The sequence below is a fragment of the Megalobrama amblycephala genome, linkage group LG13 (assembly GCF_018812025.1).
Source record: "Megalobrama amblycephala isolate DHTTF-2021 linkage group LG13, ASM1881202v1, whole genome shotgun sequence".
Classification (NCBI taxonomy): domain Eukaryota; kingdom Metazoa; phylum Chordata; class Actinopteri; order Cypriniformes; family Xenocyprididae; genus Megalobrama; species Megalobrama amblycephala.
In genome coordinates this window covers 222,067-249,619 of record NC_063056.1, presented here as the reverse complement: position 1 = coordinate 249,619, position 27,553 = coordinate 222,067, and the positions used below count along the sequence as shown (strand labels likewise).

The 27,553-nt window shown below is 40.1% G+C and overlaps 1 protein-coding gene across 2 annotated transcripts in view; it reads left to right on the top strand.

Moving 5' to 3' along the window:
• The window catches only part of LOC125243497 (NACHT, LRR and PYD domains-containing protein 3-like), a 69,480-nt gene extending 42,272 nt beyond the window's left edge, over window positions 1-27,208 (top strand). Inside the window, exon 11 of one of the 2 annotated variants that reach the window (XM_048153208.1) lies at window positions 26,356-27,208. In XM_048153208.1, coding sequence (XP_048009165.1) covers window positions 26,356-26,939 — 584 coding nt within the window. In that variant the 3' untranslated portion in view covers window positions 26,940-27,208. Of the gene's footprint in view, window positions 1-247; window positions 397-26,355 lie in introns of those variants that run through there. The other variant, XM_048153209.1, reaches the window with a different exon arrangement.
• Window positions 27,209-27,553: the final 345 nt, after the last annotated feature.

Below are 27,553 nucleotides of genomic sequence, written 5' to 3'. Positions count from 1 at the left end.
TCATTTAAACACTAGGAAACATGCACACGCTTCAAAATACAGGATGGGTATATGTTGGCCTAATTGTATTTTACATATACAATCAAAAATGTATGATTGTGTGTTTCTGTATGTGTCTTTGTGTGTGTTTTTGTGTGTCCCTGTGTGTGTGGCGTGTTGGAATGTGGATCTGGTCAGTCTCTGGGGGGGTGCTCCTTTTGAAGTCACCAAAGTGAGGAAGTTGGGGTTTTTCTGTTTACCCTCGCAGGTCCACAAAAGTGTCAAGTGGGCTCATCTTATGGCAGACTGTTCGGAGCCGGGATGGTTTTACAACCCAGTCCAGCATGCTAAAAGCGTTCTGAACATTCCAAAGTTTATTGATTATCCTGATACGTGTGCATATGCTACATGATAGAGTTGAACCGGAAGAGATGCTGTTACTAGAGCTACATGAAATGTCAAAGACAATCTGGAAAGGAATCATCAGTTTCTTCAGCAATAGCAAAGGTAATTCTTACAAATTAATACCAAATCGCTGTTTAAGGGTTAAAATGTACGATACTTGCAAGATGCCCTTAGGCTGAGGAGAATCAGCTCTGCCATCTGAGGAGAGGTCTTGAGGATTCAGTCCGAAGTTATTGCCAGTCTTTTCCATGTTGGATGAGGAGCACATGGCTAGTTTTGTAGGCCGAGGCCTACAGGCCTTGCAGGTCTGGCCTAGGCCGGCCGCAAGGAGGTCCGTTCGGTCGTCCAGAAGTAAGGAACAAGAGAAGGAGTGGCCCTGTTCAATCGTTTTTAACCTCTGGTCAAAGCCAACCTCTTAGGAATGAGGGGGGCCAATGAGGTCGTTGTATTTCCGGGTGACACACACCTCCCCTTGGTGGGGCTTTTATGACCGAGCAAGATTAAACTGGTTGAGCTTTGAAGAAGGACTATTAATGATCCTTGTAACCAGGGCTTGACATTAACACCCGCCAACCCGCCAAATGCGGGTAGATTTCAGCTGTGGCGGGTAAGACAGCCACTCCCACTAGCCACTTTGGCGGGTTGAATATAATTTCAGCCTACAGCCAAATGAAAAATAGCCAAGATCGTCGTATCACAAAATTACAATTCAGTCACAATTCTTTATCGATTAACTTGCGGTTAGTGAAGGCGGGATAGGCGGAATCGCGCTGAATGACACAACAGAAGCGCTCGCGTGCGCGCTCTCTCTGTCGCGCGCGATCAGTTCTCCTTGCGCCTGAATACACGCACACAGAGATGTCAAAATGCATCGTGTGGAGTATCTCGCGTGAATACAGTCGGCTATGGCTTACGGCTAAGTGGGTAAAAACTGGATATGTGTCAGTATATGACGTCCATGCATTCAGCAGCCCCCAAATAAATACCTGTCTGTCATTAATGTTAATCAAACATCAAAAAATGTTAAATAAATGTATACATGTATGCTAAATAAACATATGTGACCCGTCACGAAAACCAGGGACACAAGTCGGCAGCACAACTCTTGAGCAAAATGAGAAAGAAGCATTTTTTTTCAAAATTGGTGATTTTCGTTTTTTTGCAGAATCTGTTAGTTGAGATCATGAAGAAGCCTTTCCGTGTTTGAGATAGCAGTATTGGTATATTTAAAAGCGTACATTTTGAGGTTGAAATCGGCTTGTTTTTCGGAGATTCTAGCACGCAGTAGGGGCGTGTCATGTCTGTGTGTATTTCCATACTGGGAAGCGTGGCTACTTACTATGCAGCGCTCTGGCCGGCTCTAGCTGATATCAAAATTCAATGAAGAACCGTGGCCGTTACACCGAAAATGTTTTGAAGTACTTCTTCGACAAGCCGGATGCTTATGAACAAGCGCTCACTGATTCTGAAGACGATCTGAGCGAAGATGAAAGCGGCATAATAAGATATTACCTCTCTGGAGTCGGGTAACGCGCCGGCGCATTTTGCAGGATTTTTTTTCACATTGCAGCAAAACAGACTTAAAATACTCCGTCATTTTTTGTCATAGAGACATAAGTAATATATTGAAACTATAGATTGTCTTCTTTTATTTGTGTACACTCAGAGTAAAAACAAAATGTTGTGCTTTTTGAAAAATAAAGAAAACTAACATAATGCGTGATCTCTCCTCTCCCTCTGAACGAAGTCCAATCTGATAGTTCTCAGAAAATGAACTGTAACTTAGTGAATACTAATCATAAAAAAATTATACTTATGTCTGAAAAAACGTTGAAACCTTCTGTGTTTATGTAATCTGTATGAAAAGAGAGCCATGTCAGAAGTCTGTGATTCAGCTCATTATCTGCTAATGCGGCCACGCCCACGGAGCCAGCGCTATTCAGACGCAAATTCAGTCAATACATGCATTCATCGTCTCAATAATGATTTTATTGTCTTGAAAAGTGTTTTGAATAGCCATAGTTAGCGATCTCTGGCCTCTGTTAGTCCAGTTATTTCCTGGATTGCCTATTCTTCTTTAACAGGCTTCTCAGGTGAGAACATTTCATTTCATGATTATAGTGACCAAATGATCACGGTTATCACAGAATCCTGTTCAAAAAGTCAATTCACCAAGTTTTATGTGGAAAACCAGCAAATAAAAAATAAAATTAGCATCAATATGTACTTTTTCTTTACATAAACATTAAAATAATAACATTAAAAATTATGGGCAGATTTTAAAGGAGTGTCTTGCAACATGTTATCTACAATGCACAAGTTCAAATAGAGTTTGGACAAAAAAAGTCACATATTTCAGCCTCTAAATCATTTTTATAAAAGTCAAAAAAGATAAATTACTGACATTTACAATGCACATTAACCTTTATTATTAATAGTATGCGGTCCATGCAGCTTTACAGGGGTATGGCTTATCTAAATGAGATGTAAATGAGCCCTATTGTCACTCCCAGCAGGTGAGAACAGGTGAGAACTGCAACTCTAGAGGCGTTTTTCTCCCTATAGAGCTTTCTTGAGTAGGCACCTTCAAATGGCCACAACTTCTCCAAATATTATCAGATTTCCATGTGTCACACATCGTTGGAAAGCTTGGAGACTGCACTGTCAGAATTTGTGAATAACTCAAAATGCCCCAGAACCGACTTGTGTCCCTACTTTCCGTGACTGGTCACATATGTATCTGAAAAAAAATATATATATATTTTTTAAATTACTATTTGTAATTTGCTTCTTTGTTCTTTTTATATAGCCTAACAAAAATAACTATACATACCTGATATATACAATGTATAGTCTTGATTTGGGTGGTCAATCTGCATTTGTAAGTTTGAAAGGGTTTTAAATCTTGTAAATCAAGTAAAATGACTCAAAATCAAGTAATTTAAGCATGCCAGAGTCAGCTTTAATCATATAAAATGTAATTCCCCAACAGCAAAATTGTGGCCAGTGAAAATGCTGAGTGGCTAGTAACTTTGGAAAACCACTAGCCGCATTGGCTGGTGAGCAAAAAAGTTAATGTCAAGCCCTGCTTGTAACACTTATGTGTTGTGCAGGTATGGACATACCGCATACACAAGCATTTAAATCTGCTCGATACGAACGCACAGACACCAAACATGGCATAATTGAAGTTACCGTGCTGGTCATAACATTTAAAAATCATCAAACATGTAAATATAATGAGTACAATACAACAACAGTAATAATGGATACCATTTCCTGAGAAGGATTCATTTATAGCACAGTCTGTCTATACATTAATGCCATAGAGTCTGTGTTCTGTGTGGAAAATGCAGGGAAGATGCAGATTTTCTGTGTCTCTTTTCTGCTCTCCATGCGGCAACCACATTCCTCGGCGCAATAAACTTGTAACTGAGAGCTTCCCGGGGGATGGGGACAGACCCCAGAGTGAGCTTAAAACTATTGGTTAACTAACCAATAATTGTGTCTGATTTGCCTCAGTCATTACAGTGGTCAACATTTCTACTCCGATTACAAGGCAGAGAAGACACAAGACAAAATACATGACGAGCTCTGAAATCATCAGCCATCGTCCTTCAGGCCTCGGTCGACTCCTCCAGTTTATACGAGTTAAGGAGAACACTTCTTCAAGAACACTTTGGCTCAGCAAAGGCAGAAAGCTTCATATTGTGTCCCACAGCAGCGCTCATCCTCTCACCGGCAGCATCAATAAGGGGCACACACTTTTATAATCTGAGAAACACACGTTCGCCAAAATAATAATGTCATGTTACCGTGTTTATTATTAATGAAATAGACTTCTATAATGAAATAAAGCTCTATATTACCACAAAACACAAGATCCTAATTAGATCAAACTACACCTAAACCCCTTTGCATTATGGCAGTTTACTTTGCAAACGCGAGGCACAAAAGCTTTTCAATTCCTCGAACAACACAATAATAAAAACGACACATACCAAATAGCAATAAAAACATGTATCATATTGATGTGTAAAGACTGTGAGTGTCCTCACCATTAAAATAGCTGAAGACGGCGGGTCTCAGAGTGATATAGTCATTAGTAAATGAGGTCTAATTATGTTTCAGGTTCAGTTTTGTGTAATAATGCATTAAATATGAATTTTCTGATCATAGGTGGAGGGTGAACCAACTAAAGAGATGTGATTCCCATTTAAAAACACATTTAAACAGATTTCCTCAAAATAGCTTTAACTCACTTGACACAGCTCAAACTACATATCCCAACATAAACACTGCTGATTAATTATTATTGCTTAATAAAGTGTTTATGTTCACAAACCAGTTAATTTGAGCAGATTTGGTACGCAGGATTTGGCAGCGAGTGCTCAAAAGACAACTTCTTGAGATCACAATGAACTAAGATGAGTGAGATTTTTAGTGATTATAAAGAGAGCGTTCTCTTTATAATCACTAAAAATCTCTCTCATCTTAGTTCATTGTGATCTCAAGAAGTTCTGTAACAATAAATACTGCATAATTACATAATTGTTTGTTATAACGAGGGAATATTTGCCAGCGTCCACAGCTCAGAATCCACTCGCTGCTCAAAACGAGTTTCTGTTCAGTGCTAACTTAAACACCTCTGATTGGTCGTTGTGTTCCAGAAATCAACAGATTTGATCATGATTGGCCACACTGCTCAGCGCTGCAAGAACACGTTAAAGCCTTCTTCAGAGCGCAAACACAGATACGCACCGTTTACCAAATCTGTTTCACCAATACGCTAATATGAACTGATCCTAGACCCTCTAAAAGCAGTCAGAAGCAGCAGCAGGTAGGCAGTGCTTTGAGTGAGAAATAGTCTCATTTCTGAAGATAATGTGTCATTTAAAGTCACCGTTGTAGAGATCGTGTTCCTGTGAGCTAAATGCTGCTGAAGACAGTTCGTTATGGAATATGTGAATGGCCAGATCCACAGAAATAAGCTTTTGCTCTCAATTGGAAGTTTGAATGACTGATTAGGAGGCACGTTGTGTCATCTGGGGGGTCACTGGCCCCTAATGCCCCCTTGATGACGGGCCTGGGTCATGACCTCTCCGTCTCCTCAGTGGGTCACGAGCTCTCAGTCTCCTCAGTGGGTCACGACCTCTCCGTCTCCTCAGTGGGTCACGAGCTCTCCGTCTCCTCAGTGGGTCACGACCTCTCCGTCTCCTCAGTGGGTCACGAGCTCTCAGTCTCCTCAGTGGGTCACGACCTCTCCGTCTCCTCAGTGGGTCACGAGCTCTCCGTCTCCTCAGTGGGTCACGAGCTCTCCGTCTCCTCAGTGGGTCACGACCTCTCCGTCTCCTCAGTGGGTCACGAGCTCTCCGTCTCCTCAGTGGGTCACGAGCTCTCAGTCTCCTCAGTGGGTCACGACCTCTCCGTCTCCTCAGTGGGTCACGAGCTCTCCGTCTCCTCAGTGGGTCACGAGCTCTCAGTCTCCTCAGTGGGTCACGACCTCTCCGTCTCCTCGGTGGTCACGAGCTCTCCGTCTCCTCAGTGGGTCACGACCTCTCCGTCTCCTCAGTGGGTCACGAGCTCTCAGTCTCCTCAGTGGGTCACGACCTCTCCGTCTCCTCAGTGGGTCACGAGCTCTCCGTCTCCTCAGTGGGTCACGAGCTCTCCGTCTCCTCAGTGGGTCACGACCTCTCCGTCTCCTCAGTGGGTCACGAGCTCTCCGTCTCCTCAGTGGGTCACGACCTCTCCGTCTCCTCAGTGGGTCACGAGCTCTCCGTCTCCTCAGTGGGTCACGAGCTCTCCGTCTCCTCAGTGGGTCACGAGCTCTCCGTCTCCTCGGTGGGTCACGAGCTCTCCGTCTCCTCGGTGGGTCACGACCTCTCCGTCTCCTCGGTGGGTCATGAGCTCTCCGTCTCCTCGGTGGGTCACGAGCTCTCCGTCTCCTCGGTGGGTCACGACCTCTCCGTCTCCTCAGTGGGTCACGACCTCTCCGTCTCCTCAGTGGGTCACGACCTCTCCGTCTCCTCAGTGGGTCACGACCTCTCCGTCTCCTCGGTGGGTCACGACCTCTCAGTCTCCTCAGTGGGTCACGAGCTCTCCGTCTCCTCAGTGGGTCACGAGCTCTCAGTCTCCTCAGTGGGTCACAACCTCTCCGTCTCCTCAGTGGGTCACGACCTCTCCGTCTCCTCGGTGGGTCACGACCTCTCCGTCTCCTCGGTGGGTCACGACCTCTCCGTCTCCTCGGTGGGTCACGACCTCTCCGTCTCCTCAGTGGGTCACGACCTCTCCGTCTCCTCAGTGGGTCACGACCTCTCCGTCTCCTCAGTGGGTCACGACCTCTCCGTCTCCTCAGTGGGTCACGACCTCTCCGTCTCCTCAGTGGGTCACGACCTCTCCGTCTCCTCAGTGGGTCACGACCTCTCCGTCTCCTCAGTGGGTCACGACCTCTCCGTCTCCTCAGTGGGTCACGAGCTCTCAGTCTCCTCAGTGGGTCACAACCTCTCCGTCTCCTCAGTGGGTCACGACCTCTCCGTCTCCTCAGTGGGTCACGACCTCTCCGTCTCCTCGGTGGGTCACGACCTCTCCGTCTCCTCGGTGGGTCACGACCTCTCCGTCTCCTCGGTGGGTCACGACCTCTCCGTCTCCTCAGTGGGTCACGACCTCTCCGTCTCCTCAGTGGGTCACGACCTCTCCGTCTCCTCAGTGGGTCACGACCACCCAGAATCTCCTAGCAACCACCCAGCAACACTTTAGCAATCACCCAGAACATCTATATTCTGGCATAACTGACCAAACTATTTATGTTTTTTAAACAAGACTTTAAGTTGGCTTTATGACAAACCAGCATAAATTTGTCTTTTAAACTTTTAATCTAGTTGAAATGAAACAATTCAACATTTTCTTACAACTATAAACACAATCTCAAAACTTTGCACCAACTTGTACAAACCTCAAACTTCCAGGTCAAAATAAAATGTTTTAGTCAAAAAATTGTTCTTGTCTGACAAAATCAAACTTTGGCCTCAGATGACACACAAAACTTAACAAATACACACTACTGCACTGCCCAGTGAACACTAGTGAGATCAGTTCATGTAACACTGTAACAAAAATGCCGCTTACTGGGATTATTTTGCAGCTCAGTCTACTACACTATACAAAAATAAATGTACAGATACAGTAAAATACAGCAATGATTTTTTTCTTTCTTTTTTTCATTTTACTATTGTAAATTGATCTGGCAGTAGATATGTATGAACTTGGTATGCACCACAATACAGTATACTGTCAATTACAGTAAAAGTAAATTCAGCATCCTCTGCACATTTGGCCAAATTTTATTACAGTATATAAGGTACTATAGCAGTGTATTGGTCTTCTGACACAAGACAGTCATTTCTCAGTTCTGCAAAATATAAGAAATGACTACAGAGAAAGTTGACAGTCACAAGTTTGAGGGTGTACAGCGTGCTACAGTTTACTGTATTTCCCTCATCTAAAGTACTGGTACTGTGTAAGTTTAAAACCCTGTAAATTATTCATTCTGCTCTCTCTCAGATTTTGACTGGTGTGTGTCATCAGTTTTGCTACCTAATGTAGTCATTGTTAAACGTTTTGAGAAATGTGTCTTTGTTTTGAGAACTGAACGAATGGTTTGGGAAACTGGGCCAACTGAATCACTTATAATGTGTTAGCAATCGAGAAAAGCTAAAATACATTTAGATTCTTACCTAACTACTTTCTGTGATCGGGATCTTCTTGTTGATTTCATGTTACCGTTTCGTCGGATGGCAAAAAGACCATTATCCGTGATGAAAGTGGAGCGGGCGGTCGGTGAATCAGCTCGCAAAAAAATACGAAAATTCAAGGACTTCTGAGTTAGCCGAGAAGCAGTAATTTTCCGATTCACGAACAAATGGAAAACAATTCGTAAGTGAACTTGGCTGCGCTGAGTGTTTTTTACTCCCAAAGAACCGGTTCATAAGAGTCATTTGTTAATGAAGCTGATTACATTGAGCGCGCTGGCGTGCACATGCAACCGTCATGCAGCTTACTGATGACGTGTTTTCTTGCCATTATTTTGCAATACGCTGTCTTTTTTAGGTCATCACATTGAAGCGCCGCTGCTGAAAAGCAGTAGTACTTGAAACACTGCTAACATTTAAATTTTATTCTCTGATAATTTTGGGGTGGCAGATGGGGTGGCAAAGCTTTTTCTTAGGGTGGCAGTTGCCACCCCGTGCCACCCCGGTAGATCCGCCCCTGAATGTACAAATGTATTCAGGGATTGTATTTGTTCAGTACAGTGTTGTTCAGTGCAAGATTTTAATGTTATTTAAGCTAACAAAGTAAGGGAAAATACTTCCACTGAATGTTAAAAACTAATAATGTATGTAACAATGAGAGATTTTTATTTTTTGATAAAATAAAGTTGATATATATATATAGCTCTATTTTGTTTATTTCTGACCCCTCCACGCCACAAGTGTTGCTGGTTTTGTTCCTAAATTACTATTTTTTTTTTTTATTCCATGCATCTTGTTGGATGTGAGAAGTTGCACCAGACTATTGCAATTAATAGTATTATATTAGTATATTAGTATTATATTAGTAATAGTATTACATATTACACTCTGTAACAATGAGAGACACTGCTGTTTACATTTAGTATGGTAAATAAAATATTTATATTATAGGTATAAAAATATTTTAGTAGGCCTAATGAAATTTGAAGTAAATGAGAAATAATACAAAGGAAAGTAAATTTTCTGAAATGTTGCGCTTTCTTGTGCTTGAATGTTAATATGGCCCTCCTATGAGGTGTCAATCACAGAAACGGCCCCCGCCAATTTGAGTTTGAGACCCCTGGGCTAAAGGCACGCCTTAAGAAAAAATGTGTTTTTCACTACTCTCAAAGTAGATGATTGCAGGAAAAATATATATGTTTGTATTGAACATTGATGGAGCAGCAGATTTTGTGTGAAAATAAATCATAAAAGTGGTTAATTTTGTTTAAAAATCTTATAAATGTATGAGGTGGTGAGGACACACATGGGGTAAAAGGCACACAGTGTTCATACAGATACTTTAGCTAAAATAATGTTTTTAGTAATGTGAAAGTAAATACTTGTTCAAAAGAATCACTTTAGCAAAGTTTGTACTATTTTCTGTTTATTTTAAAAAACAGAAGAATTAATTTCTGTAATTTCTGTATAGGCCTAAGTTAATATAACAATATATTTTAAAAATACATAAACAAAATTACTAAAAGTAAAGATTCTGAAAGCATTGAAGGAGATCCCATAACATTTATTATAGATTTATAGTAGTCAAGTTAAGTCACCTTTATTTATATAGCACTTTTTACAATGCAGACTGTCAAAGCATATTTTTTAAATATGATTGTTTCATTATAAATATGGGTATTATCACTAAGATGGATACCCAATTTGATAAATGATATTCGCCATCTCACTCCATGTCACAACAAATGGAAAAGTCAGCAAACTATGTATTATTATGTTAATTATTGTGCCTTTTTACCCCAAATACCAAACTGTTGGTTGAATTACCTTGAACAAAACTGAAAATCATTAAGAAGACCTTTGTCTGAAAATACAAACATTAATTTAATCGATTCTCATTTGCTACTTAAATCAACAACATTTTAAAAAACATCAAATATTAGATCAAACTACTTCAGAATCAACTTTGCGTTGCTGCCCGAGATAAAGTCAAGGACACATTTATACAGGCCTATCAGCGGTCACATCGCAGGGGACGAAGGAAGAGCGCAGAGAGCTGAACTCAAACTCGAAAAAAACTGAAACCGATTTTTTTTATTTTTTTATTGACATATAAAGACAAAGATTACAGTTCAAAGAATTTAACAACAATAGAATTATAAGCAAACACAAAAACAGTAAGGAAACAAACGAGAAAATAAATAAATATATGAACAATGGAGAAAACAAGCAAACAAAAAATAAATAAATAAATAAATAAAAATAATAATAAAAAAAAAACCTTAACTTAAATTATACTGAAAAAAGAAGAGAAAGGTCCTTTTTTTTTCTTTTTTTTTTCTTTCTTTTCCTTTTTTCCTTTCCCTTTCCTTCTTCTTTGAACATCATAAAAAGGCATAAATATTATACTTTGTGCACAACGAGTTGGACTTTAGGGCTTTGACATTGCTGGAAGAGGAAATAGTGCCCAAATAACATTTCAAATCTTGACAAAAAATAATAAAAAGTGGTTTAAGAGACAAAAATTTACACTTATGTATAAAAAACTTGGCAAGAAAAATAAATAGATTTACAAGAAAGTATTTGTCTTTTAGATTTTTATCGGAGTTATATAATCCAAATAATACATCCTTAAATGTCAAAGAAAAATTTTCAAAAAAAGAAGCATGTATAAATAAACAAAATTTCTTCCAAAAAATAGCTACATGAACACACTCCCAGAAAAGGTGAGGGATAGACTCATCTTCCGCCCCACAAAAAGAGCATAGAGAATCCTTCTCAGGAAACATTTTTTGGATATAAAGATTGACAGGGTAGAAACGGTGTAACAACTTAAATGAAACCTCTTTAACCTTATTAGTGATTAAATATTTGTTGGGTAAGGACCACACTTTCTTCCAAGGAATATTATTAAAACAATTACTCCAATAAGATATTACAGAAGGGACAGTGATGATATCATTCTGAAAGAGTTGTCTAATCCTTCTATTCCTGAGAGAAGGACTGGACAAAAAACAAACCTTCCCTATTGTTGTTTCAAAAGGATGAGCCCAAGAGGTAAAAAAAAGGTGAAGAGTCTCCTGAGTTTTTTAAAAGAGCAATAGCTCCACTAGGGATGGCATCCATCACTATGGCAAAGTCTCGTGGGGTGACAGGAATACAATATTTAGCTAAAAATTCAGAATAAGAAAACAAAAGACCATTTGAATTTAAAAGTTGAGAAACCAAAAGAATATTGTTAGTAAACCAATCTTGAAAGAAAAGAGTTTTATTTTTATATCGTATATCATGGTTATTCCAAATAAAATACCTGTGGGGACTAAAATTATATTTGTAAATTAAATGCCAAGCCAAAAGCATCTGTTTATGGAAATTTGATAATTTGATGGGCAATTTAGAAAAATTGTAGTTACATACTAAGAGAAAGGGAAGACCACCGACTTTAGAAAAGATATAGTTAGGAATAGTGTTCCATATGGAATCAGAATCAGTCAGAAATTGCCTCAACCAATTGATCTTAAACGTATTATTTAAAGAAGCGAAGTCAAGAAAGTTAAGACCTCCCTTATCAAAGCTATTTATGACAACAGATTTTTTTAAGTAATGTCTCTTGTGTTTCCATAAAAAGTCAAAGAGCATTCTATCAACCTTCACACAAATTGACTTATCTACATACAAGGAAAGAGCAGTGTAGGTCAATAGAGAAACACCTTCGGCTTTAGCGAGGAGAGCCCTTCCCCGTAAAGATAAGTCCCTTTGGAGCCAGGAGTTAAATTTTTTCTTAGCTTTAGTAATTACTGGATCAAAGTTTAATTTTCCTCTCATTTTACCATCTTTACAAACAATCACACCCAAATAACACACTTCGGTCTTAACCGGAATACTATGCAGGAAAGAAGCAGAACAAGACTTTAAGGGAAGGAGTTCACATTTATTTAAATTCAGAAATAAACCGGAAGCTTTAGAAAATAGATTAATTAGATCAAGAGCGATAGGGATCTGTGAGTCATTTTTTAAAAAGAGTGTAGTATCGTCGGCTAATTGGGTTATAAGAATCTGTTTATCAGCTATATTAATACCTTTTAGTTGACTACTCAACAGAGAAGAAGTAAGGAGCTGAGCAGCTAGTAAGAACAAGTAAGGCGATACCGGACAACCCTGGCGAACCCCTCTAAACACATTAAATCTGGGAGAAGTGCCAGATTTAAGATTAATTGAGCAGTTGCCATTTTTGTATAAAGTTCGGACAATTTTGCAAAAGAAATCACCAAAACCAAATTTATACAGGGATTGTAAAATAAAATCATGTTCAAGGGAATCGAAGGCTTTATAAAAATCTAAAAAAAGAATAAAACTTTCATTCGCTAATCAGATCATCATAGTCTAACAAATCTAAAACTAGGCGTATATTATTAGCAATATGCCTGTTAGGAATAAAACCTGACTGAGTTTCTTCTATTATTGTACCCAGAACACGTTTCAGTCTTTTAGCCAGTAACAAAGCTAATATCTTATAATCACAATTTAACAAACAGATTGGACGCCAGTTATCAATCAATAAAATGTCTTTCTTAGGTTTAGGTATTAAAGTAAGTAATCCCTCTGATAAAGTAGGTGGAAGTGTTTCAGAAGCAATACTCTCCAAATACATCTTAAGCAAGAAAGGTGCTAGCTCAAGGGAAAAAGTGTTTGTAAAGTTCGGCTGTCAGCCCATCTGTGCCCGGGGACTTATTGTTCTTAAGAGCTTCAATAGACTCCATTACTTCATCAATGGATATATCTTTATCGCAGGCGATCTTATCTTCATTAGATAATGTCCTAACATCCTTCAAAGACTGGAAAAAGGACAGAGCTGAGTCCCTGCAGTATTTGGATTGGTAAAGATTAGAATAGAAGCTTGCACAAAATGTGCCAATATCCGTAGGATCAGAAATAACAGTACCGTTGATATTTAAAGAATTAATAGTTAAACTTCTATAATTATTCTTTTCCATTCTGAAGAAATATGCTGTACTTTGCTCTCCTTGCTCTTACCATCTTCTTCTAGACCGAATAAAAGAGCCTTCTGCCTTAAATTTATATATTGAGTCTAATTGAGTTTGTAGATCAGTAAATTCTACCAACTCAGCTTCTGACAGACCATCCTGCATTTTACCACAGAGAGTCATTATTTTGGAAATGACAGTCACCTCTTCACATTTTTTAAGTTTAGTTTGATGGCTGCCGAAGTTTCTAGCACATTTGCCAAGTTCGTGTTTAAGAAGCTCCCAATTGAGGCTGTATTTATTTTCCTTTTGTGCTTTGATCCAGTAATACTCAATCAAAAATAAAATATTTTTTCTCAGTTGGTCATGCTTATGCAAAGAAGAGTTAAGCTTCCAATAAGAAGTTTCGAGGACTTGAAGAAGAGAGAGCTAAGGATAGAGGGGATTGAAAAAGAGTTGCTTTGTGATCAGTCATGGGGGAAGGTAGGATACTAACAGAAACATTAAAATCTCTGAGAAATTGTGAAACAAGCCAGTAATCAATGCGGGATTGTTTAGAACAACTTTTGTTACTCCAAGTATAGGATTTAATGCTTGGAAATTTCTCCCTCCAAATATCAATAATATCAAATTTATCCATAAATATCTTTAATTTAGAATTTGTAGAGGCAGACTGTTTAGGTGGTAGTCTATCAAGATTATAATCAGGCACAATATTAAAGTCCCCACCAATGAAAACTAAGGCATTTGGGTATGCATTAAGCCACAGCAATATCTTCTCTTCTATCACTTCAAGCAGTAAGTCATTTTCATGAGAACTATTGTAACCATAGATATTAATTAGTATTACCACAGTGTTATTTAAACAAATGACCATAAGCAAAAAATGTCCACTTGGGTCACTAAAATGGTGTAAAACCTCTCCAGCAAAAAGGTTTTTCAAAGTCAGAACTCCCGCTGAACGCTCCGAACCGTGAGCCATCCAAACGTCATTGTTCCACTGATTTTTACAAAATGCAGTATCGCTGGTAACGGAGTGGGACTCTTGAAAAAAACAAAAGTCAGTCTTGAACGATTTGGCATACAGGAACAAAGCCTTTCGTTTAGTAATGTCTCTTAGACCTCTGGCATTGAGAGAAAAAACAGAAATAGACATACAAAAATAATGATAATTAAAGCTGCAAGCAGCAATGAAAGGGCCCTTCGCACCCGGGCTCACCGCCATCCGTTGGCCTCAGAAAAACAGTGAACAGTGGGCGACATGCATGTGAGCGAGTAAATACAGGAGAATTATGGCAAAATCATGTAAAAGTGCCACACTTCCTGCTGCCAACAGGTGGCGCTATAGCTAACTGAATATTGTCATATAGATGTCTTTAGGCCAGGACTTTTATCACTCATGTGAAGTTTGGGGCAGATCAGACATAGTATGCCTGAGTTACAACAGCTTCCTCTTTCATGGCGAAACATCAGACTTTGTCAGGCCGCCACGGACACGCCCTTCAACCGAAAACTCAAGATCTTTGATATTTATCATTGCTAAGGTCTTAAAATTAGACTGACAACATATGATTTTGATCTGGTTAAATCTCTAGGAGGAGTTAATCACAGTGTAAAACATGTAATTTCCTGTTACCCCCAGGTGGCGCTATGACTGTAACTGAATATTACCATAGAGATGTCTTCAGGTCAGGACTCTAATAAAACATGTGAAGTTTGGGGCAGATCAGACATTGTATGCCCGAGTTACAACAACTTCCTGTTTCATGGCGAAATATCAAACTTTGTCAGGCCGCCACGGACACGCCCTTCAGCGAAAACTCTAGATCTTCGCAATTTAACGTCACAAAGGCCTTTAGATTAGACTGACCAAATATGATGTTGATCTGATTAAAGCTCTAGGAGGAGTTTGTTAAAGTACAACGTCTGGAAATGGCAAACACTGCACAAATTTTGCAAAGAAAATTCAAAATATCTGACTTCCTGTTGGTTTTCAGATTTCACTCCAAGAGACTTTTCTGTAGGTATTGAGCTGTTAGATGTGTGTACCAAATTTCATACCTGTACGTGAAACGTAGTGTCAGGGGCACTTAGTTGAAATTTTTTAGGTGGCTCTATCGAGCCATTTTGCCACACTTAATTCTGAAACCCATATCAGACGTAAATTTTCACCACTTCTGACGCATCTGCAAAGTTTCACGAGTTTTCGAGTATGTTTCGGCCCTCAAAAAAGTGATTCACCTTACATGGCGAAACATCAGACTTTGTCAGGCCGCCACGGACACGCCCTTCAGCGAAAACTCTAGATCTTCGCAATTTAACGTCACAAAGGCCTTTAGATTAGACTGACCAAATATGATGTTGATCTGATTAAAGCTCTAGGAGGAGTTTGTTAAAGTACAACGTCTGGAAATGGCAAACACTGCACACATTTTGCAAAGAAAATTCAAAATATCTGACTTCCTGTTGGTTTTCAGATTTCACTCCAAGAGACTTTTCTGTAGGTATTGAGCTGTTAGATGTGTGTACCAAATTTCATACCTGTACGTGAAACGTAGTGTCAGGGGCACTTAGTTGAAATTTTTTAGGTGGCTCTATCGAGCCATTTTGCCACACTTAATTCTGAAACCCATATCAGACGTAAATTTTCACCACTTCTGACGCATCTGCAAAGTTTCACGAGTTTTCGAGTATGTTTCGGCCCTCAAAAAAGTGATTCACCTTACATGGCGAAACATCAGACTTTGTCAGTCCGCCACGGACACGCCCTTCAACGAAAACTCAAGATCTTTGCAATTTAACATCTCAAAGGCCTTAAGATTAGACTGACCATATATGATGTTGATCTGGTTTAATCTCTATGAGGAAGTTAATCACAGTGTAAAACATGTAATTTCCTGTTGCCCCCAGGTGGCGCTATGACTGTAACTGAATATTGCCATAGAGATGTCTTCAGGCCAGGACTCTAATAAAACATGTGAAGTTTGGGGCAGATCGGACATTGTTTGTCTGAGTTACAACAACTTCCTGTTTCATGGCGAAACATCGAACTTTGCCAGGCCGCCACGGACACGCCCTTCAGCGAAAACTCTAGATCTTCGCAATTTAACGTCTCAAAGGCCTTTAGATTAGACTGACCAAATATGACATTGATTCTGATTAAAGCTCTAGGAGGAGTTCGTTAAAGTACAACATGTGGAAATGGCAAAAACTGCCAAAATTTTGTAGAGAAAATTCAGAATATCTCACTTCCTGTTGGGTTTACAAACTTTGCACCCAGGGGCTTTTTTGTAGGTATAGGGCTGTTACATCTGTCTACCGAATTTCATAACTGTACGTGAAATGTAGCACGAAGGGCGCTTAATTGAAATTTTGTAGGTGGCGCTATCGAGCCATTTTGCCACACCTAATTCTGAAACCCATATCAGATGTAAATTTTCACCACTTCTGACGTGTGTGCAAAGTTTCATGAGTTTTTGAGAACGTTTAGGCCCTCAAAAATGCGATTCATTTTGGAGAAGAAGAATAATTGGCTGAGCAATTTCAATAAGGTCCTCACACCATCGGTGCTCGGGCCCTAATAAAAATAGAACTCTGAACAATGAACAGCGAATAAGAAGCTTACTTGTGGAAAAGTGGAAAATGCTAAAGCAGCTGACAACAAGGTCAAGTCAGGTAAATTTTCAGCCTTCAAATGTGTCCTGCTCCACAATAAAAGGTAGAGCTAAAAAAAGCCGATCCTATGTAAGTCCGTTGGCCGACTTACATAGGGTTAATTTCAGAGCCTTTCGACGAATGCACGATGACCCACAAAATGCGCCCTTTTCCCTTCCTTGCGGGCCTTCTCAACAGCCGGCCATAGCAGCTGCCTCCTTTCTCGGTCAAAAGCAGTGAGATCCTCAGTAAACCGAAGTTTGTTCGCCCGCAGAAACTCTGACGATTTCGCCGCTCTCCACACACCATCTCTCGTCACGCGTGAGGAAAACTGGATAATGATCGCACGCGGCCTTGAAGAATTGGGAAGTCTCTTTCCAACGCGGTGGACAGTATCAATCTTATCTGGAAGGGTCTTGCCCTCCTCTGGAAAGGTGGCTGCACAAATGCTGATAGATTCGGCTCTGACATTTTCACTTTCTTTTTCAGGTACTCCATGTAAACGCAGGTTCCAGCGGCGAGAGTATCTTTCCAAATCTGCAATTCTTTTTTCGCAGAAGTTCCATCTTCTTTTCCTCGGTATTTAGTCTAGTTTCAACATGGCCAACCTTACCCTTAATATCATTCAGCTCAGCACATACAAAGTCCAGTTTTTTTTAGTCCTTATATCTTAAGAGCGTTGTCCCCCACCATATTCTCCAGGGCGTCCGAACGATTATTTATCAGCTGAGAGAGAGTGGAAATCACGGCGTCGTCTTCTGCTTTACCTTTCTCTGTAGGGGGCTTACCAGGGCTCTCTGGAAACGAAGTAGATAAGAGGATCTCACCGGGAGACGCATAGCTGTGATGGTTCACGTTATCAGATACACGTGCAGCGCGCAACATCTCTTTTTCTTTCCTTTTATCTGCGACAGACTTCATATTTACAATCTCGGGGAGCACTATGAGGTATTTATAGAAACTAATAAATGTATCAGAGATATAAGTAGTGTAATTTGGCTGTTAAAAGTAGATTTGTCAGCAGAGCACGATAAAGCAAACTTAAGCCCCGGGTATACTTCGGCCGTCCGCGTTTGTGCACCGTCTGCATGACGTAATTTTCGTCATGCGGAGGGCTCGCGGCTGGCCGCACACCCTGGCCGCGTGCAGGCCAAATTTCGAGACCACGCGGACAGTCCGCGTGCAACAGCGCATGCGCAAGCAGTATAGAAGGGTCCACTAGGTGGCAGTACGCACAGTATTGAGCACAGTGTTCAGCCGTCAAAGAAGAGTGTGAAAAGACCGGTTTAAAAACACGCTTGAAAAAAGAGAAAAACACGACAATGGACAGCGAACTTGACCAGCGTTTGTGCGAAGAGATTAGAAAGTAACCACATTTGTACAATTCATGTTTAAAGAGTACAAAGACGTGTTTAGAGCGGCAAATTCATGGAGGGGGATAAGTAAAATATGGAAAAGGATGCACTTCTTTTCTTCTCCGATCATGCCCAGTGAATGTCACGTTGATGACACGACGGTGCTGCTCTCCGATGTCAAGTAGAGCATAGAAAAAAACTGTACTGCGCATGTGACGAACGCGGTCATCCGCGCGCATCCGTGGTGTAGTATACTTTGAAAGACGCGCGGACATGACTGCGCGCGTGACGCGTCCGGGCGCGGAAAGTGAAGTATACCTGGGGCTTTAGCAGGACGCCATCTTGAACAACCCCCCCCCCCGAAACCGAAAATCTCGTAACTCCGGTAGCACACGATGACGTCAGATTTTGTGACGTTGCTGCGACTTTGCTTTTCAAACCGGAAGACAGAAATCGCTCTGAAAAATGCAAAAATAACTCATTTTAAATGATAAATGAAATTAATGAGTAGCTTTAGTGTTTTCAATGATGCACAGCCTATACATATCTGTTCACAGCTCAAAATGTGTTCTGGGGTTTCATGACACTTTAAGCACGCTATTATGTCGTAATCGCGGGTGAAACAAACATTTACAGGCTAATCATTTTAAATTCATGAAACTTCAACAGAAACGTAATAAGATAACACTCAACAACAGCTTTTAAACATGTAAGTCCCCTCCAGATATGGTAAATATGTGAAATATATCAACTTTTATCAGAAGGTCAGTAGATTTCACACTTCATGCTGTTTTAAATGCTGCACGTAAGATGAACACATTTATGAACAAAGTCAATATATCTAAATATTCACAACTTTCAACATGAAACCGAGAAATGAGAGCCAAACTTCCCCTGCCTCTCCCCACAGCCTCTCAAATGTTTGTGTCACTCACGTCACATGGTTTAGGGTTAATCCTGAGTTACAAACAACATAAATATATGAATGTAGATGATCTTTCAGGTGCAAGTATCAAGACACTCCCTGTGAAGATGAGATTGAACACTGTATGAATGTGTTAATGTTTGAGTATCAGTCTCAGTCAGATCAGCTTCATCATGTTCCTCTAGGGGGCAGTAACACACACACTCTTTAGGAGGCTTTGAGAGATTTCTCACTATAGTTGAGTTTCAGGAACATCTTCAGCATCACTTTTGACTCTTAAACCAGCATCAGAGCATCTTTTTCTCAATGCCACTGTGATCTTGAGCTCGGCTGGAGTTTAAAAGACTCTTATATTGATCTGAGTGATATCAGTGACGCTTCATAAGAGCTTATTCAGGTTTGATTGATAACTGATGAACTCCATCAGTCCTGATCTTGAACTGAATGAACTCTGAACTGAGCTGAATGATGACACAGTTTCTTTCTGTAGAGCTGCTCACAGCTGAATGAAGCTGATCATTGATGAACTTTGAGGATCATTCAGTGATTTCACTGAACTGAACTGAACTGAACTGAATGATGACACAGTTGTGCTTTATGATGCTTTATGGTTGAATTCAGCATGATGAACTTTGACCCCTACACTCTTATTGAACACATTAAACTAACATTGATTTAAGTAATGACTTTATAGTCTTTACAGCTGAATCAGCACTTGATTCATATCTGAAGAAATAAAGGTTTCTAATTACTCGCCTTGAATCATCACAAGACAAAAACTGAAATCAAAATGTGTTTATAGAAACACACTCCCTGTGAACCAGTAACACACACTGTGGTGTTAAATTATTCTAATGGCTTTCACTTTAATAACGCTTTAAATAATAAATGATGAAAAGATTTGTGGCTGAACGTCTGAGTATCTGAATACCAACATCCAGCTTTGTAAGGGTCACATGATGCAGTGGCGCCTGCAGCTGTACGCACTGAGAGGCGCTAATTAATGCCGTTTTTATTTTTTTACATCATTTTTAAATTATTAAAATCTATTTGCGTACACTCATGACACATTAAGAGAGAATGAGAATAAATAAAGGTGTGTGTTGTAGTCAAAAGTGTGTATGTGTGTGCATGGCTGGATGCATCTGATTGGATAGTTTAGTTTCGTCGCATTTTCCACACATAAAAAATGACATTACAGATTTAACAAAACAAGCTCAACATGTTTAAACGCTCTCTAAAACAGCTAAACTTGATTGAAACATTTGCAAAAGGCCTAAACTAGAGTAGGGATGGAGAAATGAGCTCTTAAAGTGCATATTGCAGGGTAAACTTTTTTTTCGAGATGAATATATAACCTTGTACAAAAATACAAGGTACTGCAGGGTTTAAAAATGTTTTGCAGGACATAAGGGCACAAATTTAGCAGATAAAGTGACGGTCTCTGTAAAAACCGCTTTTTTTTCAGCGTCGCGTCATTTTACGTCACAAGAGGGAGTCGATCGCTGAGCTCTGTGTTGATTCAGTGCAGAGTAGATTGATATTCAGTGACAGCGGTCGTGAATCAGTGTGTTTTCTGTAGTTTTTGTGTTCGTCATGGTAAATTATTGTGATTGTGGATGTTGCACAAACTCCAGCCTGTCAGGACATCGAGCACGGAATAAACTCATAACACAGAATTAATGAATAAAGGATAACATGAAACACATACAGTAACACTACTTATGTTCGGCCGCCGGCGGGACACATGATCACGGATCCGTCAGAGATGAACACATGAATTGTGCACCGTGAAGGTCATTGCACACTGAGTCCGAAATTCGCATGCGAAACTTTCGCACGTTAAAAATTAAATTCGACCTCACGTTATGTCAATCACGTTTGCAAACTGCCTCCGAAACTTTCGTCCGTCAAAAAAATATTCGGATCAGGTTCGATTTTCTGCGTTTTTCGCATCCGTGGCACGCATTTTGAGAGACGTTTTGACAATTCAGAGCCACCGTATGCGAACGCAAAAATCCAGAATGCCATCTGACAAGTTGATCCACGTCGTCTTCAGCACAAAGCAGCAGCACTGAATGACAAACAACGTGAGGAATACAAAGAGACCGAATATAAATTTAATATAAATTGTGCCAGTAGTAAAGCATCAAACTGAGCCACTGACATCCTTAAGTAAACTTTGAAACGCTCGGATGATCCCGCAGCTCCTTGATGAGGTGAATTCTCCTTTCTTTCTATGCAATCTCGGGATTGAATGGACCCAATATTTCCTCTTTCTTTTTCTCTTTTTAAGAAGAGAGACGACAATCGTGCTCACTGCTTGAAGACTTCATTTTGTATTGTTTTGCGATTTGTTTTGCGATTTTTTCGCAACGCATTATTTTTTACGCATCGGACTCAGTGTGCAAGGTCTCTGTGCGTGACGAATTTTTAGGATTGCGAATACGAAAAAACGCATGCGAAAATTTCGGACTCAGTGTGCAAAGGCCTTGAGTCTTGTTTTTTTGTGTGTGTTTTATTTCATTTGCTAACATTACCAAATCAGTCATGATGAGAAAGCGCTATATCACATAATATCAGTGTGGACGGATATTAACGTATTAGTTTCTGTTATTAGTAATCAATAACGTTACTCCTAGATGACCAATAGCTGTTGCCTGATTCATGATAATAATCTGTACAATATCGTGATCTGAACAGTGTTCATAGCTATCTATAAGCTAACATTGGTATAGCAAAGGGCTATTTGAAGCTGTTAGCGCTAGCTTGGATTGCAGTGAACTAGGTGTGTCGGTCAGAACACCACAGAGCGAAGAATCAATTTGAACTGGTTTATTTATCACTGGTATGCAGATATCAACATCAGAAGGGAAAGTCAGCCTTCACATGCACATTAATAAATAGACGTTTAAATAGAAAGGGCCGCGGCAGACTTAGCAACGAGGCTTCCTTTGCGGCATCCAGGAACAATGTATCTCTTTAGCTTAGTGTGAGCCTTGGGACAGCCACAGATAAGTATGCAAGGACTAATATGAATGATAAGACTTGTGAGCAGGTTGAGCACATCCGGTGGAGGAGAACCTGAGGTACATTCAGTAAGAGTCCTGTGTTATCTTGCGTGGGTTTGCTCATAAATGAGTTGGATACATATCAGCTGATGTAGACTTGGATGGTACAGTAAGGACGTGTGTTTGTGTGGTTTATCTGCAAAACACACAGCAGCACTCAACTGTCAGCAACATCATTACATTATCCTCATTCACATACAACTATAGGCTGCTCCCCTCATACAATAATGCAATAATGCATAAACGTGATATAACAGCGTACTGACTTGCATTGTCACATTTATATAATTCAAATAACACCTTCCATCACGTTTACTATCATTATTAATCTACATGCCTTACTGCAACATTATAAACATTATAACTGTGAACATCGTAGACAACTTAAACGATTTAGAACTAGCACTGATGAGTTAACATCGTCTTGAAAAATTATACAGCGTCTAACATTAACTGCGTCATCACTGATGATGAGCATAGATCAGCAAACACAACAGAATCAACAGTACTCACTCCCATAGGATGCACACAAACACAAAACACATCCAATCCAACACTGACAACAACTTTGATGCGGGTCCACAGTAGAGGTCTACAAAGAAGACCCGAGACCCGAGGACCCGGGACCCGTACGGGTTCGGGACTATATTTTAAATGGTCAGCCGGGTCCGGGTCGGGTCCCAATCTATTACTTCGGTTCCCGGGTCTGTTTAACTTTGTGTGTATACCCGAGCTGATCTGATTCGGAGATCACCCGGCCATGTTGGGAGTCAGTCAGCGCCGTGCGTGTTTTGTAACTTGTAAAGTATGAGCCGGGAAATAAGGTGAAAAAACACGAGCGACCCCAGCCATCAGAAGCAGAGCGGGCGGAGTTAATGCAAGCGAACGGTGATCATTGAGTTTTACTATTCCTATCGTGTGCAACAATAATGCAAACAAACTTCAAATCTCAAGAACTGCTTGTAGCTTTGCACATTCGCATTTAAATAACATAGCCTATTTCAAATCATTAAAGGTCCCGTTTTTTGTTGTTTTTTGAAGCTTTGATTGTGTTTATAGTGTGCAATATAACATGTGTTCATGTTTCGCGTGTAAAAAAACAGTATTTTTCACATAATTTACTTATCTGTATACCGCTGTTTCCACTGTCATAAAAACGGGCTGATGACTTCCTTGTTCTATTAAGTCCCTCCTTCAGAAATACGTAACGAGTTCTGATTGTGCCAGCGGTTCCTGTGTTGTGATTCGACAGCAGTTTAGCGCATCTTGCCCGGAAAGGTCACGCCTCTTACCATAACGTGGAGATGCACGCGCTCAGTGTTATTGTAAACATGTCTTTAATTTTACCCTATCAATTTGAGCCGGAATCAGACCCGGTGATTGGACTGCGGGATGAAAATAACAGCGTTTCGACGACATGGCGACAAACGCAACTCTTGTGTATTCCTGTGGGCGGAGGTTAGTCAAAAAACTGTTTTAGTGACGTCATTAAAGAAGGAAGTAGAGGGATGTAGTCCAAACTGGCCGTTCGATGTAGGCGACTTCTGTTAAATAAAATATCTCGCTTGGCATTGAACTTTGAGCTTTAAAATTTTACAGATTTTATTTATACTCTAACAACAACATTACACACTAACTAAAGTTTGAAACATGGGATCACGAAGAACGGGACCTTTAACAAAACATGAACTATCACACGAATGTTTTCTGTGACGCTTAATGCTTATGTTTCAGGTTGCTCTAGCTAACGCGCATGTCTCATGCGAGCGCACTTTCTTTCTCCTGTTTTTATAATAACATTATGCCGTCTTGTTATATCTGAAGTTTTGGTCAGACTCGGCTCAGAAAGCACAGAAATGACCGCAAATAAGTAATGCTAGCCTAACGTCAGCGGCCATGTCACTGAACAAGCAATCGTTATTATAGTTCAAAAGGGCAAACAGTCAAAGTTATTTTATTATGTGAGTCGAGTTTCGAGATACAACGAAATAATGCAAAACTGCAAAGTCGCATTTGTCATCGTGACAGCAAGTGAACTTTTAAAGCTGGAATAATGAGTGGATTAAGCATTTCAATCGGCAAGAGAGGAATAACGGATGAACTTTCCTGGCAAGTGCATCACAGTCAGGTACAAGGGAGAAAGCTATAGCCTACTAATATTAGGTAAGACAACACGTTATTTTTGCAACTTGTTTATTGACTTATTAATAGCAATTTGCTGTGGAATAGACCTATGTGCCGGGTTCGGGTCCAGCTTAGACGGGTCCGGGTCGTACATTTATGGCATTTCTCGGTTCTGCACGGGTTCGGGTCCAACTTTCAAAATAATAGTCGGGCCGGGTCGGTTCCGTGTAGCACATTTACGGGTCTCTTCGGGTTCGGGTATGAATTTTTGGACCCGTGAAGACCTATAGTCCACACCACAGCACTGATGAATGGAGCAAACCCGATCGTCAGCAGCGGATGATGCAATCTGTCATTCGCTCCGTTGGTGAATGAACAGTGTTCTCTTCCGTCTGTTCGCGCTACATATTTTCATAATAAGAGTCCCCACTAGGGCAGCACAACCATGCTCTGACATCGTTTCACTTTATGAAGTAGTCTTTTGCACAATTGGTCTCTGTCCTGTTCTCCACTGCTTCTCCTCACACAACAGCTCAATTTGTCTCTTTTGACCGTTATTCTGTCTAATCCTGGCCTGTCCTGCTCTCTTAAACACATAGCAGGCTAATTGTATGGCTGTGGTCTGTTATACGAGTATGAATAAACATTTACAGTTTCCTCAGCGTCCGAACTGTCATTGCGATCCATTGTTTTCCTATAGTTTATATTGATCGCGCTCCCTCCCGTTACGTCACTTCAGATTTGGCATTTTTCAGATGGGGAAGTAAAATTTTCTCACAAAAAACGACTCCAGAAGATTTATACGTGTTTGTTCAAGAAAATCTGTTTCATACATTATTTTTCTATACATTGAATCGCTGAAGCTCTAACCTGCAATATGCCCTTTAAATCTGTGAAGCTTTTCTCTGAATGTTTCGGGAGTGTAAGGGAGGAACTCCTACAGGGTTCAGACTGTAAGGTTTGACGAGCGACTAAAGAAACTTTATCAGCAAGATGGTAGAAAACTGTACATTTCTTGTCTATTACCACCCACTGCAACTTATACCAACGACGGAAATAAGCGCCGTTATAACAGCAAAATATGTGGGAGAGCGTTGCTATAGTGTGACAATATTGTATGAAATAGGGAGCACATTAATGTTAATACTAAATCAAAACTAGTTAGCACATCATTTGTAATTGAAAGGGTTTAATGACAATATCTGATTATGGTTACACTTACAATAATCACAAAATAGATGTATGAGATGATAAAATCATATAGCATTAATCGTACACAACATGTGTGTAAAAAGTTACATGAGAGACAGAGATAGAGAGAGAAAAAGAGAGCAAGAGAGAGAGAGGGGGTTGAAACAGTAAAGCAAATGTCTTTGTTCATTTTAAAATAGCTTTAGATATTTTAAATTCTTACAATAGCATCAAGAGTGTTGAAAACAGCGCCATCTTGTGTCAGGTAACATTTACAGCAGCCATAAACCTGAGTGCACAGCTCCGCTGTTTAATCCGTTAAATGATAAAATAATTCACATATTAAATTGTGGCAATACAATAAATGTAACAACAAAAACAATAATTACAATAATACTAATAATACCTACTGAGTTGTTTCAGGCGCCCCTGAAATGAATAATGACAGACTGGTGAAATACAGTGTCAGGCTTTGATCAAACTTCATTAAAGCTGTTTTGATCCTCCATTTGAATCTGGAGCGTTTCTTCACAGCAGCTGCTCTTGGTAACAGACCTGAGAGTCGATCACCGAACTGATGGAGGCTTTAAGATTCACAACTAGAGACCAGAAGATCCTAAATCAAGTTCAGATCTGAGACAAATCCTACATGAACTCCTCAGATTCTGTGATAGATCCAGACCAGAGCAAAGCATGCTGGGAACTGCCCAGTTTCAGTTCGTTCAACACCAATAATGATGAAGTCAACTTCAGTTTGACGTGTTTAAGTGGATTTACTCCATTAAATCAGGACAGAATGTGCAGTAATTGTGTGCTTTAACTCATTTTAATGAAGTTCATTTAACAAGCAGCAGAAATCATGTTTACAGTGTAGATTAAAAGATGATTCCTGATTCTGATGTGTTTTATCTCCATCAGATTCCCATCGGCTCACTGCGGATCTGAACACAGTGAATAAAGACCTCCATCTGTCTGAGAGGAACACACTGATTACTAACACTGACACACCAGAGTCGTATCCTGATCATCCAGACAGATTTGATCATCATCTTCAGGTGTTGTGTAGAGAGAGTGTGTGTGATCGACGCTGTTACTGGGAGATTGAGTGGAGTGGACGTGCTGTGTGTATATCAGTGTCATATAAGAGCATCAGCAGGAAGGGAGAGAGTGAAGAGTGTTTGTTTGGATTTAATGATCAGTCCTGGAGTTTGATCTGCTCTCCTGACAGTTACTCATTCAGATACAATTACATAAAGACTGTTCTCCCTGTAAAGCCCATCATCAGCAGAACAGTGAATGAGAAGAATTACTATAGAGTAGGAGTGAATAAGAAGAATTACTATAGAGTAGGAGTGTATGTGGATCACAGTGCAGGAACTCTGTCCTTCTACAGCGTCTCTGGAGACACAATGATCCTCATCCACACAGTCCAGACCACATTCACTCAACCACTCTATCCTGGGTTTTGGGTTTATTATGGAGCATCAGTGAAACTGTTCTAGAGTCTCTTCATGACAACACTGAAATATCAGGACACAATAAATGTGTGTTAATGACTCAGAGTCACATGATGAAGTGAATGTTGAAATATTGTAATAAATGTTGAACTCATGTATATTGTGTCATGTGGTGTCGTTATGAGGAGCAGGAGTGACACTTACAGATTTAGATCCACTAACCCACTGAAAAATAACATCAACAATCAATTCATCAATTTAATCATTCAAACACAAATGGACATTTTTACACGCATCAATAAATACACACATTTGAAACTGTTTATTTGATTCATGTTTTAAACGTACATTAATAAACCATTTTAAATCTCTTTTTAAAAGCATTGGCCAATTAGCCTTTCGCCGAGCCCCGCCCCCCTTAGTTACTGTTGCTTTGTCCGACAAGCCGTGGCGCTGTCACTCCACACGCAGTGAAAAATACATCGCGGAACAAAGAGGATACTGACCACACATCAACAGACAAGACAGAGCAGGTTAGGCTACTTATGATATTAAACAAAGTCCCAGCTTTCAAACCGTGTAGTTATTAAAGAAATTCAAACAATAAAAACCGTTTTTTTGCTCTTCAATGTGTCGTGACCATGGTCGTGACAGATTGC